Source organism: Neocloeon triangulifer, unplaced genomic scaffold, assembly GCF_031216515.1.
Source record: "Neocloeon triangulifer isolate White Clay Creek 2 clone unplaced genomic scaffold, ASM3121651v1 ptg000017l, whole genome shotgun sequence".
Lineage (NCBI taxonomy): Eukaryota > Metazoa > Arthropoda > Insecta > Ephemeroptera > Baetidae > Neocloeon > Neocloeon triangulifer.
Window position 1 is genome coordinate 1,191,965 of NW_026775559.1, and position 18,422 is coordinate 1,210,386.

The window sequence follows — 18,422 nt, forward strand, 5'->3', positions numbered from 1 at the left end:
TGATCAAAAGAAAGAATAATCAAAAGTTGAAAATTAACACTTGGTACTCACCACTCATTTATTTCACGAAACCATACAAAATAAAAATTGCAACAAATCACTGATGCGCGTCACTTGCTCGGGCAAACACAAAAAATTGATCATCTTCTCGGGAATCACTTAAACAAGAAGCTGCAAATTTTTTAAAATTAATATTAGTCATTTCTTATAAAAAAAAACAATATTTTACCTATATGGATATCCATGAGCTTTGTTTCTAAATATTGATAGAATTAAACTGAAGAACACTGTGAAAATGGCCATGCCAACGATGGCCAGAATCCTCCTTTTTCGGACGTCTCCCTTCTGAGAGGCGGCCTCGGTGACCAGAATCATACCCAGCAAAATTGCAGCATCTGTTCAAAAAAACATTTTTGTCAATTTCAAATCAACAGAAATTTAGAGATCATACTGAGAATGATGACGATGTAGGTTTCAAGCACCAGTTGACCCTGGGAGGATCCGTGGATGTAGGCAACCCCTCCGGATTGGGTCTTGTGAACAAACGGCGGTCCTCGAATGTGGTTCCACATTTGGCCAGAGGTCATGGCCAGGGTAAAAACCTGATTAAAAAAGACGAACATATTCAACTTATATATCAAGGGAAAAGTGCCATTTTTTCTATTATTTACAAAAATTCAAAGTTTTTCCTTACAATTGCTGCAAAGGCCCAAAGGGTTTTGTTGTAAAGGAAATCCAGGTTGTTGCGCTTCAGGTAGAGGAAACCAGCTACAAATGCAAATAGCATCGCCACGGCCACAGTTCCTGAGTAATTTGGAGGACGGAAGACTCGAATCTGCAATTTTTTTTTAATTACTTTACATTTTCGGAACTTTTCGCACTTTTTTAATTGTTTTAAATAATAATTTATGCTCTTCATTAAATTAGTATGTTGAAGTTCATTTAATGATTTTGCTCTTAATGGAATAATTAGTTTAAAATAATTTATAATTAGAGAAAATTATAAAAAATTGTATACCGAAATGTCGGTTCTCTCCGTGATCCACTTTGCAATGGCCTCAGCAGCAAATCCGACCCTCTGGATGTCCATGGTGTCGCTGTGCTTTGGCTTACCCTTGGCTGGGAAATGCATGAACACTGGGGCTGTATTCATATTCAACTATAATTGCAAACATCATTAAAAATTCCACTTATTTATCAAAAAACCCTACACTGGTGAAGACGTCAGGGCCTTCATCAAAGTCAACCATGGCGAAGAACATTTTATTCGAGTGGTGTTGCGAGTAACGGAAGGAATTGGCCACGATCACAAATTCGTCGTGGGCATGTCTGAAATTTAAAAAGTTGATATTTTCTGATAACGGACTAAATTTGAGGTCAGCACCTGCAGATGACGCATTGTCTCTGGGCGGCCAAAGCGGTGAACATGACAATCATCGAGTAATTGCGAGGGGTAGACCGGACAAAGTCCTTGAATTTGTGGCCATTGAACCTGAGGATCGACCTTTTTGCACTCATCTCAGTCAACTGCTGCACCTTTTCGGACAGCGTGAGACCCTGCTAAAAATATTCCAGAAATACAATGAAGAACCGGCAAAATTATTTTAAAAATTATTTAACAAAACTACAAATATTTTTACTTTTTTTTATAAAAATTGATAATTTAATATTAACAATTAATAGTTAAATATATGTGTAGAATCTGATGGAAGAAAATTTGAAGCAGGAATTAAAATCAGGTGGAAGTACATAAAAAGGGATGCGGAACTGAAATTGCAAAATGTCAAAAATTGACCTCTCTTCTTTTTTGTTGGGCGAGTGCTGGGCCCACGAGGCAAACGAGGAAAACAGCCAGGAAGGCGGCCAAAACGGCGGCCAGTGGGATCTTCATTTTGAGACGAACTCCAAACCCGAATGTCCAGTGAAATTTCCAAAATTCAGTCCATCCAGCTTCGCAGGTTACGTGTCTGCTTTCTGCTTATCTGTGTACGGCAACACGCCCCCTTTTCATGCCAGCAACACGCATGCGTTCCCTTTGATTCCAAAAAGCGCCGCAAGCAAGCATAATATATAATAATATATAATATATATCTTTTAAAATATATTTTGCGCTAGATTATTTTTCGTTGGTAAGAATGATATTCTTTAAAAATTTGAATTAAAAACTTGTTTGAAAATAAAATTCATTTTTAGTGAGAAAAAAAAAGAAAAACGTATTTAAAGTTCATTTGAAAAATTTTATGATAATGTCTATTTAGTTATGTGATTTTAGCACTACATAAATTTTGTATACAATAACAGCTGCGTAATAGTTTATTACAATTAATAATATCACTATTTTATTAATACAAATAACGCACAATTTACTTCTAAAAATAAAAATAATTTAAAAAATACCAATTAATTTGTATGGTGGAAAATTGTATTATTATTAGATTAATAAAAGAATCTTCAATTCTTACTTTTGTACCAGATGGCTAATTTATGAATTTTCGATCAAAATAGACATTAAAATTTATCTTTCTGGTTGCCGTGAATTTCACATTAAACTTTTTTTATGTATTCAATATTATTGACATTATTGTAAAAATTAAACTTATAATAATTAGTGTGGGTAACTTTTTTAATAAAATTTTGTTTGTGGTCTTGTTGGAAAAAATTTAAATTATTTTTCAAATACATAATTGCTTGTTGAACAGATTTTAAATTTCTGGTCGAATTAAATTATTAATTACTGTTTTTGATTAAAAATAAATTCGTTAATTAGCGATATAATTTTTGTTTTAAAGCATAACATCACTTTTTTCATTGATGAGCAGAAATCTATCGTTTGAATTTTTTTTTTCTTAATTTCACTATAAAATATTGTGTATAATATAAAATTACTGTGGCTTGTTGAAAGCTCAGTGGGTATGAAAATGGGAAGTTAACAATGGTTATTTAAATATTTAATTAAATTGTTGTACAGCAGTATACTTTTGTCCTTGTCTGTCGTTATTGCAGTGTTATAAAATTCATTGAACCCAGAATTAAAGTCATTTCAAAAGCGCCCCAAAAAGTGTCCCGAGCCACCAATAAATCTGCCAGGACCAAGGATATAAATTCTCTGTTGCTTTACATCCACCCGCACAAAAGCCACCCCAAGAGAGCGCGGTACATATATACATAAAATATTTACTCGCGGCGAACAAAGAGAGACACAGAAGTATGCAGCACCTGGATAAAAAAGGTTGAATTATTAAGGGGAGGGCCCGGTGTGTTGGGCAGGTGCTGCCACTACATGCTTTTTGTGTTCAGGTGGGAAGACCTTGAAAAGGTGAGGCAAGCGCGGAGAGAAGGCTGCGTCGGCTCGAGCACCAAAGCCGAAGTGCGCAGGCCATCGCGAGTCGGTCGCGAGTGCGCCATCGCAATAATTATCGGCAAAGCTGCGTTGGTTGCCTGGAGAACGACGAGGCTTGTTTTTGGCACTGGCGCTGCAGCGCGACCGACCGGCGTCTCGATCGTCCCTCGCTTTCGCACTCCAAGCAGTACCAAAATACGAATCGACTCTGTCTGGTGAGTGTCCGAAATTTCTTTAGGTTTGTTGGGATTTCCTCACAAGGGAGTGGCCCCTCGCTAGGTATTTCTTCTTTTCGGGTGCGTGCGAATCTGTACAAGTGCAGCCTCAAGTGCGCGCGGCGCCTAATGAGCAAACTCCTTGTGTTATTCTTGCTCACTTCGCCTACCGGGGGGGCCTTTGTCGGTGTGGCAATTATACACGTATGTTCAAAAAAAGGCAAAGAAAAAAAGGGTCACATTGCCAATAATTTCGAAACACTGCTCTTTCCGTGTCCGCGCTTTTAAGAGATTAAAATTATTACTCAAATTTTTCAAGCAATTTTACAAAGTAACGATAATTATTATTATTATATATGCATATGCCTTTTTTTTGCAATTTAATCTAAAATAATCCAGCACTGTTTCCACGTCAAATATTTTTATCTGAAAATTTATTTTTCCTGTTGCCGGGATTCTCGTTGTAGTTGCGTTAAAATGCATACTCGCTTTTTAATTCATATCAAGGCACGCCTGGCTAGCCACGCGTGGTTTTTTCCCATTTTTCACTCTCTGTCTGTCCACGCCGTTCGTTGCTGCAACTAGCAGGTGGAACTAACGAAACTTGTTTAAAAACAAGAGTTTTTTTTCACATTATGCGCTGAGAAAGTGAAACGCTTCAAATTTTTTGTCTCATAGTGACCACACGGGCAGTTTCAAGCCTTACTTGCAATAATATGGATTTCCAGCAGAAAAAAATGCTGCGTTTGGCGAAATGAATGTTTCAGGCTTCTCCACTCTTTCCTCTATTAACATAATGTGATTAACTCGCTCAAGCCATAAAACTCTAAGAAAAGTGAAAAAGCGGCACATTCAAAAGATTTGTATTTATTTCATATATATTTTGCAACAACAAACACTGCACAATGGGAAGAAAAAGGAGTTCAATCGGGGAGCCCATCCCTGAAATTTCTCCATTCTCTATTATTTAATTTCATTAGCAGGGCTGGCGGCTGAGATATCGTGCAGGAAAACCATTTTTCTTATTGCAGTCAGGCAATTTTCAACTCACAAAAAATTCACCTCCCTTATTGGGCGTGCCTCGCTCTTTTACTTGCACGAAGCGCATTGTTTTAACTGGAAAAGTAAACGCGGCAAAAAATCTCTTTAAAAGGAATTGTCAATGTACCCCAGCAGCTTTTGATGCTAATTGCCTGCGAAATCTTTGAAGCAAGTTTTCGGCAGTAAAAACCTTCCTTATTCTGATTATATTCTGCGCCGGTTTTTTGTATGGCTTGAATTTTTATGAGAGCTCCTCGCTGCTTGCGTATGCAATAAAGAAGAACTGCCTGCGATTTGCGGCCCTCTTGGGAGCTTCTTTCTTTTCCTCTCCGAATTGGCTCCGCAATCAATGTCAAGGGCATAAATCAAACAACTGGCACATAAACAGGTTCCTGTGCGCCGATGCTGCGTCGGTCAGCAATTGTTCGCAACCAGACGTTATTATATTAGATATTTTTATATGCAAGACGCATGCACCTTATAAGAGCATAGAAATAACGATCGATTGTTTATTTCACTTTAAACTTGTAGAGAAACACAACAAAAAGCAAAAGCATTTTAACAAGAAACCAACATAAGATATTTATAAATCAATTGAAATTTTTTAAATTTTACTTCCAAAATTAATTATTAACAACGGTTTACCCAAAAATAGCATTGGAATTAAAAAAATCTACAATTTATCATTATTCTTACTGAATATCGCAGTTTATTTCAGGTATTATAACTGGCACTCACATGGATAAAATAAACATGAACAGTTGTAACTGGTGTTAAATTATTTTAAAATTATTATTGCATGCATTTAATTTTATTAATTAATAATTTAAAACATTTCGTGTAATATATTAATATCACAATAATCTGTTTTACAATATATTTCTTTTGAATATATATTATTTAATTTAAATAATTATTTTTAATATCTGTAGTTATAATAAAATTATTTTAATTATAAAGAATTTAATGATCTTTGTTGTCTTCTAACTAAATTTTGTATTTAATAATAATGTTGGATACAGTACTCTAAAAAACACCTGGGATATCGTAAGATGAATCCGTCGTCTAGCGTTGTTTCGTCCTTTTTCTCATTATTAAGCATTTTGCTATTTATGGATGTTAAACATGATAAGAATGCATTTGCTATATTAAGATAAATTAATATCATAATTTTTAACTAAAAAGGTTATCATTTTTTGATATATTTCTTAAAACTATACCTAAATAACATGTCTATGCAAATTTCTATATAGAAAGTAAAAATGAAAAAACTGGGAAATGGAAGCAACAAAGTTTATAAGAATTGGAAGAGCGAACAAAATTTTGCGTTTTACACCAAATAATTGAGCAATTAATTTCATCGCATTATTATATTTGAAGTGACCTTATAAACTTTTAGCTGCATTACTTTATATTTTATTCTCCGTCAGCATTCACATAAACACTTGGTCACAATCAAGTGCAGAGTCATTGTCTTCCCAGAAATTTCGGCCGGCAAACACAACCAGTTGAGCAGCATTCATTACTGATTACACATACGTACAAAGAGTGGTGTATATTTTAATGAAATGTCCGCAACGAGAGGGAATTCATTTAAAATTGTAATACAATGCGGCGTCTATTGGTCGATGGCCCCGCCGTCGTCTGAAATCTGCATTTTAATCTGCCCTCCGACCTCTGCACGAAGAGCAAGCAGCCTTTCTCGCCATTATTCCTCTCGCATTCTCTTATCCCTGCATGTGTGTGTATTAAACACTCGTGGCTTTGAAAAGGACGAATGGCCAGTCGGAGTCGTGTTTTCAGCGAGTGCTTTTGTATATTTGGAGCGTGAACGGCGCAAAGCAAAAAAGCGCGCACCACGATATACGATGACTGCCGCTTCTCTCCCCATGTATCATATTTTACAGAGTGAAAAGTTTAAAGCACTGCTCATTTCGACTGCTTCGTGTGTGGATAACGGAGAACACACCTCTTATTACACACTGTGCATATGCATGAATTTTGTGTTGACTTGAAACGAGGAGAGAAAAATATATGAAGAAAAAAATGCATAATTCATGAAAGAGAAAAATCTGTGGATTGGCATTTGAATTTTTTGAATAATTATACTTCTCAGTAAAATGCCAGCATGTTTCTCCGTGTAAATTTTGTGCGACTTACAAATATATTGTGACTCACAAATAAGGGACGGTTTAAATGTCACGAAAAGAATGCTCATTTGATTCTTTTCAAATTTTTCTATAAAAAGGAGATGGAGAAATAGACTTCCCTACCATTATTGGTAAATTAATTAAAACATAAAATTTTTATTAATTAATTTAAAAAATTTCTCTCTCTATTTTTGCTAATTTCTATTAGTATTTAAATCAAACTTTCCAGGGCAAATGTTTCAAATGTGAATTACTATTTTTGCACAAAGTGTAGAATAATGCTGTGCTCAAATTCACTCAAATTCAGGTTGCCTCCCTTTTTAAAAACATGGTCAAGTTTAAAAAAAAGCATAACGTCATTGCCACAAGTTTCCATTTCAATTTAAAGGGATTTGCTCGTAGGAGTGAGTAGGGAGTGACGTGATCCGTCTTATATTGCCTGGTTTTATTAAAGGGCAGCTGGGATGATGTCAGTCAGTCATTGATGCAAATCAGAGGCGTGATAAATTTAAAACTTTTTACTATGTACATAATATATGTTCGAAGCGGCCTTCTCAGCGACGGGTTGCATTTAAATTTAACCGTTTGAAATTTATGTGTATTGTTTCACCGAGCGCACGTGACTCATCTTGGGTCTATTTTCGTATTCCGAACAGCAAATTGACAATTTTTACGCTCACGCCGCGTGTAAAAAAACACAGCTGGGGCGTGAATTCGTTTTGACGTTGATCAAACTTTTCAAAGCTTTTACACGAAAAGTACATTTCGGGCGGAAGCTGAACTTTTCCATTAGTTGCTCCATTTGTGTAACTTTTAAAAGCAGAGCAATTCTCGTGACTGGGAAATAGTGAAAAAAACTTTATTTTCTTTTCCATTCAAACCAAAGCTAATTTTAACAATTTGATTGTGATTCGAAAATTTGAGGCAAAAAGCGAGTTAATTTTATTTTTACAGACTTTCTTGAGATAGAAATTATGCATAAATTTAGAAAATAAAATTATCTATTCAATTTTTCCTTCAGAGCATTTGATAAAAAAAAAAATCAACTTCAGAGCCTCAAACGTAATTTTTTTTCCACCAATCTGACATATTATAATGCAATGAAGCGTTATTTAAATGCATTAATGCTCACAAGAGAGTGCAATCAATCTTTTGTTCTTTTGGTTTTATTATATAGACAGGAGGCGATTCCGTTTATTTGCACGTCACCTCCAATTCGCTCTTTACAACTCACGATCACGCAACCACCATAAAAGAGAAAGACGCGTCGTTTATTAAATGCATCGTTTTATTTGAATAGAGATGACTAATCCCTCATAAAACATCGTTTGTTTAGTCTCAATCGACATAATTAAAGTTTCTTGGAAATGTGTTTCCTTTTTTCCTGGAACCGCGGTTTTGTTTTGACTGAAACTTTTCCAGTTGACGAATAACCCGAATTCCAATGGGTAACATTGTGAGCCCAGCACGGACATTTGATATCTCGTGAGATAATCCGGCATACTTATTTGCATGCGTGAGAACCAACGTTCACATTCAGCAGCAGCGGTCGTCGCGAGGGAATAGCGAATAACAGTGCTGTACTGCCGCCGATCAATAGAAAAGCTTTGCCGATTCAAAAGAATAAGCTCTTTAATTTTGGAATTGCGTGCAGCTTTCATAAAGCGGCGTGTTTGCTTTTGTGCTCCGCCGCGCATTGAAGCAAAGAGGAAAAACTTGATACTTTTTGTGCGTCATTCGAGAGATTCAATTCACTTCCTTTCAGACTTTATAAAGGAACGAAAAATTGAGAGAAAAAGGAAATGAATTCAACCACAGCCCTGGTTTTTACAAAATCTTATAATTGGACCTCTACACTCTCACAATCAGAAAATATATTTTATATAAAATATTTCCCACAATTCCCACAGCTTTTTTTAAAATTCTCTCAATTATTTTCACAGGCATGCATTATTGTGTATTTTTAAATTTTATTTATTTAAAAGTCACACTGTCGTTGGTTTTCTTGCAATTCATTATATTATATTATGATATCATCAGATAACGAATGAAGATATTAAAAAGTTATTGCTTTCACAGTTTGCACACTATAGGCATTTTTCTGTAAGCCAGCGCCTTTTCATGGTAATCAGATTTTGGGAAAAACAAATCAATTATAGCGCATAGAGAAAATAACAAGTAGATTGAAAATCCTTGGCATTTCATCTGGAAAACGTCATTTTAATGTAAACACGTAATAATTCAATATTTATTTGATTGAAAATTGCTGCTTGACAAGTGATGCAATTATAGGAAAATATCCATAGAGTTCCGAACAATTAAAAAGGAAAAAAAATTTTTGTCTCGATCGTCATTGAATTTTTTAGTTTCTAACATTTTTATTTTATTTACTTGAATTGATATTTATAAAATAATTTTATCTCAGTTGCCTAGGTTGCTTTGTGGGAACACCCATAATAACTAAGGCAACGAAATATTTGGCGCCTCTAATGAATGATGCGGCTCTCTTCTGATCAATCAATTTGATCTTCAAAGTTAATTAATCGAAACGGCTGCTCGTGTTACTTCTTTTCTAATTGAGACAAATAGTGGTCAGCTAGTGACGAAACGATCTTGGTTGGGTTCTCTCTTGGCCCGGCTCTCGCTGTCTCCGCGTAACAAAAATTTACGGCCTGCGGGTGCCTCCTCCCCTTCCTCCTCCACCGCGTCTTCCCGTATGAACGAAAACGATCTATTACATCTCTCGACAATTATTATTTAGCTGAGAGCCACTCGCTTCGGTCCCTTCGCTGGATTGAGTTTCGTCAATTTCAAGACAAGTGTTTGCCTTTTTTCGCAGCAGCAGAAACATGTAGAGGCGGCCAACCAGCAGCAGCATGGTCGGGGACACTCAGGCGTGTTTGTCCAGGGGGCTGTCGGCCTCCATCGAGGAAATGTCCACATCCAGAAACACCCCCAGGCCGGAGCCCGGCGAACGGAGAGCATCCAAGCTCATCAACTGGCCATTGGTGCCCCTCAGGATTACCCTTTTTCTCTTTTTTGGAGGTAAGCCCTAAATTTAATTATAAAATTATAGTTTTTATCGGTTTTTATAATAAGAAATTCCAAAAACTGGTGAAAAAACTGGTAAAAAGTCAACGTTTTAGTCTCAAATTTTTTTCCAAATTTTCTTTCAGTTAAATATATTTTAATGATATTTAAATTTTATTTATATTTTTTCTCAAATGCACAAACTTCACTCAATTAACTAATTATTTTCATGAACAAAAATCATTCGTTTGAAGCTTCTTATTAAATTTGTAAAAGGAATTGTCTGAAAATGTATTTAATTTAGAGTCCAAATAAGAAAAATTTTGTATTTAAACTCAAATATTTTCAATTAGGTTGAAATTATTCGCAAAGATCCACTGCCAGAATGAAAATCGGAAATTGGAAAAACGTCTTTGAGCCTAAATAAATTTTTTTAATATTTTAAAGAACTAGATCACTTTTGAGGCTGAAGTTATGAGCACCTGTTATAATTGCTTATAAAGTCTAACACTTCTGCTTGTGAAAGTTATGTCCAGTTAATCACAACGGGAACGATAATTACTCTCACGGATGTTGGTGCCTCTTGTCAGAAATAGCCCCAAACTTGTTTCAAACTAGCAGAGGGATTAATTAATGCCAAAGTTTCTTGCGGACGATAAGCTGTGAGAACTGAGAACCCCTGCCAAAATCAGTTTTAGACAAACTTGTTTGACGAAAGCACTACAAACTTTCAGAGGCATTAGTAATTAGTAACATTAATTAGTTATGTGACGAAACGCTCTTGACCTGCGGGTTTTTGTTCTATAATTCACTTTAATTTTAAATCTAATTATTTTAATTCCATAGTAAAACTTTAGGTGAAAAATTGAGAATAATGTTTGCCTCCGTTTTTTAATCAAAATATTTTTTATTCTCATTATTAGAGAATACTTTTTTTTAAATCGTTTTCTCCTCTAGGTTAAAGCTAAAAAAGTTTTGCACTCCATTCAAATGGAAGCCTTGTGTATTCAAAAAACCTTTGCCATTAGCAAACAGCGTTTTTAATTAAGAAGCACGCAATTCCGGCAAAAGGAAACACGCAGAGGCCAAATGGGATTTGACAAAGGCTTGCTTTTGTTTTATTTCCGGCCGGGCGCGTCCAATCAGCCTGAATTGCGCTGTCAACCGAGAGTCAATTAAACAAATCCACCCCCGTTCATCTGTCAACGGCGTTAACCCTTGCCTGTCGATCGAATTGCAGGACTGGCGTGCCTGGTGGTGTACCTGCCGCTGCACATGCGAGAGGTCGGCCTTTCGGACGAGCACTCGCGCGTCATCGCCACCGTCGCCCCTCTGCTCTCCATTTTGGGCCCTTTGATCGTCGGGCCGGCCGCTGACCGCCTCGGCAAGCACAAGGTTGGTCTCCATTTTTCATCCCCTTTTTCACCCTCAACCCCAGGCCGTTTGTATCTGTCAACGGACGGAGGCAGCGAGCGATGTGATTTTCGCACTCTCACGCCTCTTTATACCAAAAGGCCTGGGGCGCCACAATGGAATTATCGATTTTGGGATTATATTTAATCATCTCTCTCCGAGCAAGGGGTGCTCAAGCTCCCTTCATCATTAAATTTAATAGCCCTGAGAAGGTTTTGTGGTTTGCAAATTAGCTCCCCTGCTGTATCTGACAGCTCATTTGTCTTCCGCTTTCTTGAACCGGATTGTAAAATTTGAAAGAGAACATGATATTTGAATTTCGCATCTAATAATCGTGACGAAAATTCAAATTGTGAAAAGTGGTTGAATTAGAAATTTTTTAAAACAATTTTTATGCCAAAGAAAATATTGATTGATATTTTTATTTCAATTGTAAGATAAGGCAAGATTCTTTTGAGATATAAAAGTAAAAATCTAAGATTAAGGGGAATTCAGGTTCAACTTGTCATTATAAATTGCAAATTACAAAATGCGTTCAAAATACACAATGATACTCATGAAATTAGCCAATTTGAAATTATCAAAATTTAAAAAAAAAAAAAACTTCATGACAGTAACTGACCCAATAATAAACTTACACATCATACACTAAAATTTCCCATTTAATGACAAATTCTTCAAGTATGAATATCAGTTTGATAGCCTTTGAAATTATTTTGCTTTAATGATAAACAATTCAATCAGTTTTTAAAACAATGAGTCTGCGATCCTATTTCATAAGCAATTAAACAATCCATATTTTAAAATTTCAATTAAATCCACTTTTTAACTTCATAATTTTTTCCAATTTATTTCATTTAATTTTTGAAATTAAGAAATACAAATTTGTATAAAATTTCAGTTTTAGATTGAGCTTGAAAATGTGTGTGCTTTGTTTGATCGGTGGATGAATTAATCGATTTTTAATCAGCAGGTGTTGCTGACTGGTTGCCTACTGTTGGGCGCCGCATGCTACTGCCTACTGCTGGCGGTGCCATTGACCTCCGAAAACGGAAACTTCCAGGGTCCCACCCTGAGCGCGGCGCCCAATGTGCAGCTCAGGTGCAACTCGAAGGGCGCGCGAATCGTGCAGGAGCTCTGCTCCTCACAATGCCCGCGCTGGTCTGACAACACAGTGAGTTTCCATTTATTTTTTTCACTCCCAGGGGTTCGATCAGGAAATTGGAGCGGCAGTCTTACAACTGATCCCTCGAGACGATCGCTTGTTTGGGTTTGAGCGGAAATGAATTTGGCGGAAGGTGATTTATGGCCGGGGCTCGATTACGTTTGTTTGACAGCCAGGTGCATGCCTTGATTTCCAACTTGGTATGCACGGATGCTCCCTTTGAATTAGCTCATGATTATCATGATGTTATGGCCAAACCACCCAGGAAGGGAAACCTGTAAATGAACGTCCGAGTTATACATTTTGATAAGGAGAAGACGTGTTGCAAAACGCGTCTTGATTTGCACAAAGGGTCTTATTACTTCATGATATTATATAAGGAATAAAATTGCAAAATGCTATTATTTACAGCATTGATTTTGTTGGAAATTATTTATTATGATAATGCAAAACATGTTACAAAGTATAAATCTCAATGTCAAAGATGTTTCGATTGTTCAGAAAACTCACCTTTCACGCCAAAATTAGTCAAGAGTCAAGAAATATTTTATAGAAACTTCAATGCAAACAAATTTTCTTTTTCTTAAGTTTACCAACAGTAAATGACTGAATAAGTTATTTGAAAATAAAATGAAATGTTTGGAAAATTATTGCTTCAGAAAATGCAAATAATGTTCTTAATTTGTAAAATTTTTGTAATAAATTTTCCCCTTTAATTTCAGGCGTGGGAAATGAAGATTTTTAATTGCAAATTCGACTGCGGCGAAAAAGGGGAAGCTTACAATAGGCGTCTCACATCGACAACGACGACCACAACCGCTGCACCCACTGATGACTACGACCAACCCGACCTTGAGGGTGTTCCCCAGAACAAACCAACCGAGAAAGATCCATTTCTTAATGCATACATTGGCGAGCCAAGACCAAATTTGTGCTTCAACCATAGCCTGTAAGTGCTGGAATTTGAAAAAAAAAATACAAATAATTTTTGTGTGAATTTTACAGGTCCAGCAGCAACAATCTCTGCAATCTGATGGACCACACAAGTACGCTGCTGGTCAACATCAGTCTGCCGGAGGTGGCAAGCATGGAGAGCACTTGCGAGTATCCCTTGAGCCACATCAAGATCAGTCTGGGCAACGAGAGTTACTCGTCCTTGTATTGCAGAGGTGACTGCGTAGTCAAGTGCGGCGTCACAAGCAGTCTGTGGGACAGGGTGGCTGGTGGACATCAGGTGAAAAGAATTAAAAACAGTTCAAAATCATTTCTAGTTAAAAAGTTCTTGCATTTCAATATTTTAATTTTAAGGGTAGGATTTTGATTAGGAATAATAAGCTAAAAAAATCAATAGCTAAATTCAAAAATTTAAAATGATAAAAATCATTATGTAAAACCAAGTAATATTATGAAAATTAATGATATAGAGGTAGAGAAGAAAAAAAATATTGATTTGAAAAATATTTGCAAAAGTGTATTAAGAATAATTAATTGTTTCGCTTTTTTTCTTACACTCGCATAAAGTTTTGGTAATTTCCTAAACTAGACTTTTTACAGTTGCTTTAAAATACAGGATAATTTCTAATTTTTTTTTTCATTTATTGACTTGTGAGAAAATAAATGAATTAAAAGCCTTGTATATTTTACTCACTATTTTCCATAAATTTTACTATTTTAATACAAAATTAATCCTTTTAGAGACTCTTTTTCAATTTTTTATGTTAACAAAAAATAAAAGTAATCCTTATCATATCTTGACTAATATTTTTGTCAAAAAAATTATTTAAAAATTGTTGCAGATCTGCCCAGCAACGTTTCCACTGACTGACCCCGAGGTGACCTTCTGGAGTTACCTGCTGGCGCGGTCAGTGGCCGACATCTTCCCAGTGGCGGCGCTGCCCTTGGCCGACACGCTTGTGGTTGTCCTTTCGAGTACCCACAACAGCGACGTTGGCCGTGAGTTGTCGTTTGGCGCGTTGGGCGCCATCGTCGTCGCGCCCCTCGTCAGTTTGCTGGTGAAATTCGAAATCACCCCCTGGCAGGATACGCCCTCCGCCCTGCCTATCCTGGTGTTTGCCCTGCTGTCGCTTCTTGCCGCCCTTGCCCTCTCTTGGGTCAAACTGCCCTCGGTGTGGTACAGCCGGAGAATGGAGCTCGGAGAGCGACCTTCCGTCAGGGTCACGCACCCTGGCGAGGCCCTCGCTCTCCTCTTTGTCCTCCTTCTCCTTGGACTCTTCTGGGGAGCCCTCGAGACTTACTTTCCATGGTGAGCGAAAAATTTGATTTATTACATAATTATATGTTTAAAGAAATATAACTTTCATTTTGAAAATTGAATTTAATACCCTTTTGACATTTATTTTATTTTCTCTTGTGATTTTTTTATATTATTATCCTTATTATCAAAAACTATTCTTATTTTTTGCTATGCATAGCTATTATAATATACCTTCAACAATACATCAATTACAAAACATTATATCCCAAAATAGATAAAATAACAAATTATGAATAAAAAATAAACCCTAAGCTAATATTCAAAGTGGATTTGGTTGTCAGTTCTACAAAATCGTACAAAGTAATATAAAATTTTGAAATAAATCAATCTCTTTCTCATGATTGCACTAACATAACATTTAAAAGAGCCATAACTTTTTTTTCATTTTTTGCTTTTGTCCAATACAAAATATTTGACCTTTTGGAAAATGTAACCAATGTTTTTCTGTTTAGGTTCCTCCAGGATGTATACAGAATATATACCTGGGAGATGGGGCTGACTGTGGCACTAGGCTTGGTCTTCACCATGCCCTTGCTGTGGAACTCAGAGACTCTGATCGATTACTGTGGCTACACCAACATTTTTATTGCAGCTTTTGTTTTTTACATCATCAGATTCCTTGGTAAATAGATTTTATATTAAAAATGATTGATTTCAATAAACAAAATACTTCATCAGGTTATCAATACCTGGAGACGTTCTTTGTGGTTGAGACTTTTGAAGTTTTCACCCTGTGCTTGATGTGGGTCACGGCGGTCCTGTACGCCCGAAACCTCACAGCCAAACACCTGACCGCAACTTCGCAGGCTCTCATCGTTTTGGCGCACTTTTGTTTAGGTAATCAACAAAATTAAAATTTAATAGCATAGGAGAAATTGAGGATCAAACTTTTTTTAAACAATGTGAACTTAATAAAGTAACCCAAAATCACATATTTTCAAAATAATTGGCCTGTTTAAAAAATTTCCTCAAAACAGGGCCCATAAACACAAAATCTCATGATTGAAAAAATATTTTGTAATAAAAATTCTCAGGCCGTTTCTTTGGCGCGTTGGCCTCAAGTACCATTGGCATCCCAGACGGCATCCATCCAAGGGACTTCTTCAAGGGATGCAGCGTGGTCGCGGCCATTGCTGGCTGGTTGTACTTCTGCATTTACTATTGCTGCGTTCGACCTGGCTGTGGCAGGAAGAAAATTTTGTCCGGCAGCGGTCAACTGCCAGCTGAAGGTATAAATTAATTAAAACTCAATAAATTTAAATTAATAATATTAAATTGAGCAAGCTCAGCAAAATTTAAAATTTTATTTTTTCCATTGAGTATTTGTAGATTTATTCGACATGTATTGATTTTTCAGCTGCAACAACAAATGGCTCGTACACCCCGTTGCGGATCTACAGGGGAGGCGACCAAGAGGCCAAAGGTCACGGCAGATTTTAAAGGTTTTCTAAAGACCAACAATTGTCACTTGTCATATCCATTCCGAGTCCGACTAGATCAAAGTTATTCATTATTATACTTGAATGTACACAGCATCAGCAGGATGATCTATGAAATGTAATCTCTGCGAGGAGCCTCGTATATTTTTGTAAACTTGGGAATTTGAAAGGAATTATATTATATTGAGATAGGCGAATACATGGTCAATGAAAAGTGGAAAAATTAAACAAACACATCTAAATATAAGAGCAGAGGCCACAAAGAAGGCGTTAGACGTTAGCTTTCAGGTAAATGTTGTAGTTTTCACGCGCAGCTTGTTGTTCATCGTTTACGTGTATAAAAGTTTTGATTTGCGGTAAATGTTTTCATTTGCTTCGTCTGTTAGAAAAGACTGCCAGGCATCGGAAGAATGTGCACTAACAATAAATGTTTATATCCTGACAAAACGTATAACATTATATTAATTTGACAAAACCCTAAATTTTAATTTTTTTAATAAATGACTTCATTGAAGAAAGTTTAAAAAATATATATAATCTAAAGTAAATGAATAGCAAAAATTAAATCTTTGTCAATTTTTTATCCAAGGCCGATAACAAAGAAAAATATAGTTTAGCTTAAAATTTTTGAAAATAAAAATAATAAATGAAATAATAGGACAATTTTCATAATTCATAACATACAATTTACAAAAATAAAACAAGAACAGCAAAGCCAACACAAGGAATTTGGATTTTTGCAACAATTGAAATATTTCAACGTTTTTTTCTGTTTACACAAAAACTCAGTTGCGAAAAGTCAATTGTTGATAAATTTTGAGAACAACTGCAACTTTTCTTCGCTCAGAATTTTGCTTGGACCATCATGAGTGGCCAAGATTTTGATTTCACTCCGCCGGCCAAATTCCACAAGAAGGACGGCCCACCCAACCTGATGGACAGGTTGGGCATCGTCACCTCCTGCTTTGTCAAGGTATGTATCTTTTACAGTGAGTGTGAATTTGAAAATTCTCAACTGAAATTTTGAATTCTAGCGGCCCGAGAACCGCGGCAAAATGCCCTCGGAACTGATTGGCAGTCGGTACAGAAAAGACCTGACTGCTTTTTTGCACAGAACCGTATGTGATGTTAAAAAGTGGAAGATTTTTTTTGTTAATTTTTGGTTCAGATCGACGTAGGCACTGAGTGGCAGAATCCTGACCCAAAAACTCCAGAGGAACAAATCCAGCGGAACTTGGAATTTTTCAAAGAGGACATCGAGTTTGAGCCAACCGAGGAAGAGCTCAATCTGATCGAGTTCTATATAAATGAGGCAATTTTTTTAGGAATGGGAAAATTGTCAATTTTTTTGGTCAAAACATTTGGATATATTTTAATTTTTTTCCAGTGAAATAAGCTTTTTTAGTCACAATTTCTTGAAAAACAGTCAGTTTTTAGAAAATTTGTTTTTTAATGGAAGGGATTAAAAGAAAATAAACGTTAAATTTGTTGTATAAAATCACATTTTTATGTTTTCGATTTTGAATTATTTGAAAGAAATCTAGTTTTCCAGATGAAAAGATTTCATTGGGGAAATATGTACAATAAAATTATAATTTACAACAATTTATTTTTAATAGGAAATCAATGACAAAGACGTCGAACAAATGCCAGCTCGCATTTGGGAAAGGGCTTTGGAGAAGACAAACTCCAAATACACATCGGACCAAAGGTTTCTCTTTTTAATCTTTTATATAAGTAATATTAATATAATTTTGAAAAAATCATCAAAGACTACAGAGTTTGTTGGTTTGGCTGCGGAAGAGGGCCGAGAGCGACTGGGACCGCGGAAGTCGCGAGGCCCTTTTGAAGGAGGCCCTGCGCGAGCCGTGGCAGCGCGAACGCCTCGGCCTCCAAAAACTGCCCCCGCCCTTTCCTCACCTGGTCATCACAGGTCCGGCACCCTGGAGGAAGTCCTTCCTTGAGGCCAAGTCCTTCTGCTCCCATAGTCTGATGACCGCCTCCTCTGTCGTCCTCTCCATGCACCCCATCTGGAACACAATGTAATTTTGAATTTTCATTTATTCTCTGAATTTTAATGAGATTTTTTTAAATATAATATTAAAATAGCTTTTTCTTTTATAAAAAGCCAATTGGTTTTGAAAAAACACATTAAAAGGTATTTGGCGTCAGCCTTTCGTTAGAAAGATAAAAGCTTCAAAGCTTAAACTACCTTTTGCAAATTTTATAAATTTTCCTTTCACTCTAAACTTTATCCATTTTGCTGTTAAATTCAAATTAAAATCTAATTTCAAAAATCAAATAGGGTGGAAAATCTGGAGTTTCTTCCTGTGCAGGAAATTTCCGACAACCGT

At 36.2% G+C, this 18,422-nt stretch overlaps 3 protein-coding genes across 6 annotated transcripts in view; 1 reads left to right on the forward strand and 2 right to left on the reverse strand.

Annotated features, from left to right (window-relative positions):
• Positions 1-26: 26 nt before the first annotated feature.
• Positions 27-2,007, reverse strand: LOC132203685 (tumor suppressor candidate 3). Of its 2 annotated transcripts, none has more exons than XM_059631624.1 (8): positions 1,796-2,007; positions 1,385-1,560; positions 1,212-1,329; positions 1,019-1,159; positions 695-835; positions 452-602; positions 230-395; positions 27-171 (listed from the first exon to the last, which is right to left on the reverse strand). In XM_059631624.1, the coding sequence occupies exons 1-8, from the start codon at positions 1,889-1,891 to the stop codon at positions 156-158; spliced, it is 1,005 nt and encodes a 334-aa protein (XP_059487607.1). In that variant the 5' UTR covers positions 1,892-2,007; the 3' UTR covers positions 27-155. The 2 variants fall into 2 exon arrangements, with proteins under 2 accessions (XP_059487607.1, XP_059487608.1); XM_059631625.1 differs by having other exon boundaries at positions 1,385-1,557; positions 1,796-2,006.
• Positions 2,008-3,349: 1,342 nt separating this feature from the next.
• Positions 3,350-16,532, forward strand: LOC132203683 (uncharacterized). Of its 3 annotated transcripts, none has more exons than XM_059631616.1 (11): positions 3,350-3,555; positions 9,589-9,791; positions 11,017-11,171; positions 12,160-12,363; positions 13,077-13,303; positions 13,360-13,588; positions 14,151-14,617; positions 15,082-15,251; positions 15,308-15,466; positions 15,664-15,858; positions 15,987-16,532. In XM_059631616.1, the coding sequence occupies exons 2-11, from the start codon at positions 9,623-9,625 to the stop codon at positions 16,067-16,069; spliced, it is 2,058 nt and encodes a 685-aa protein (XP_059487599.1). In that variant the 5' UTR covers positions 3,350-3,555; positions 9,589-9,622; the 3' UTR covers positions 16,070-16,532. The 3 variants fall into 3 exon arrangements, with proteins under 3 accessions (XP_059487599.1, XP_059487598.1, XP_059487600.1); XM_059631615.1 differs by having other exon boundaries at positions 3,351-3,555; positions 9,586-9,791; XM_059631617.1 differs by having other exon boundaries at positions 3,351-3,555; positions 9,586-9,791; positions 12,163-12,363.
• A 1,020-nt stretch (positions 16,533-17,552) lies between these two features.
• The window catches only part of LOC132203572 (histone H4 transcription factor-like), a 44,249-nt gene continuing 43,379 nt past the window's right edge, over positions 17,553-18,422 (reverse strand). The window contains exon 10 of the mRNA XM_059631432.1: positions 17,553-18,098. The gene's annotated coding sequence lies outside the window, so the exon portion shown is untranslated. The remainder of the gene's footprint in view (positions 18,099-18,422) is intronic.

Excerpts from the sequence above, each read along its gene's own strand:
- LOC132203685 (XM_059631624.1), bottom strand. The coding sequence starts at position 1,891 with ATGAAGATCCCACTGGCCGCCGTTTTGGCCGCCTTCCTGGCTGTTTTC. Across the intron at positions 1,561-1,795 it reads CCCAACAAAAAAGAAGAGAG|CAGGGTCTCACGCTGTCCGA; the intron begins GTCAATTTTTGA and ends GAATATTTTTAG. Across the intron at positions 1,330-1,384 it reads AGACAATGCGTCATCTGCAG|ACATGCCCACGACGAATTTG; the intron begins GTGCTGACCTCA and ends TTTAAATTTCAG.
- LOC132203683 (XM_059631616.1), top strand. The coding sequence starts at position 9,623 with ATGGTCGGGGACACTCAGGCGTGTTTGTCCAGGGGGCTGTCGGCCTCC. Across the intron at positions 12,364-13,076 it reads CGCGCTGGTCTGACAACACA|GCGTGGGAAATGAAGATTTT; the intron begins GTGAGTTTCCAT and ends CTTTAATTTCAG. Across the intron at positions 13,589-14,150 it reads GGGTGGCTGGTGGACATCAG|ATCTGCCCAGCAACGTTTCC; the intron begins GTGAAAAGAATT and ends AAATTGTTGCAG.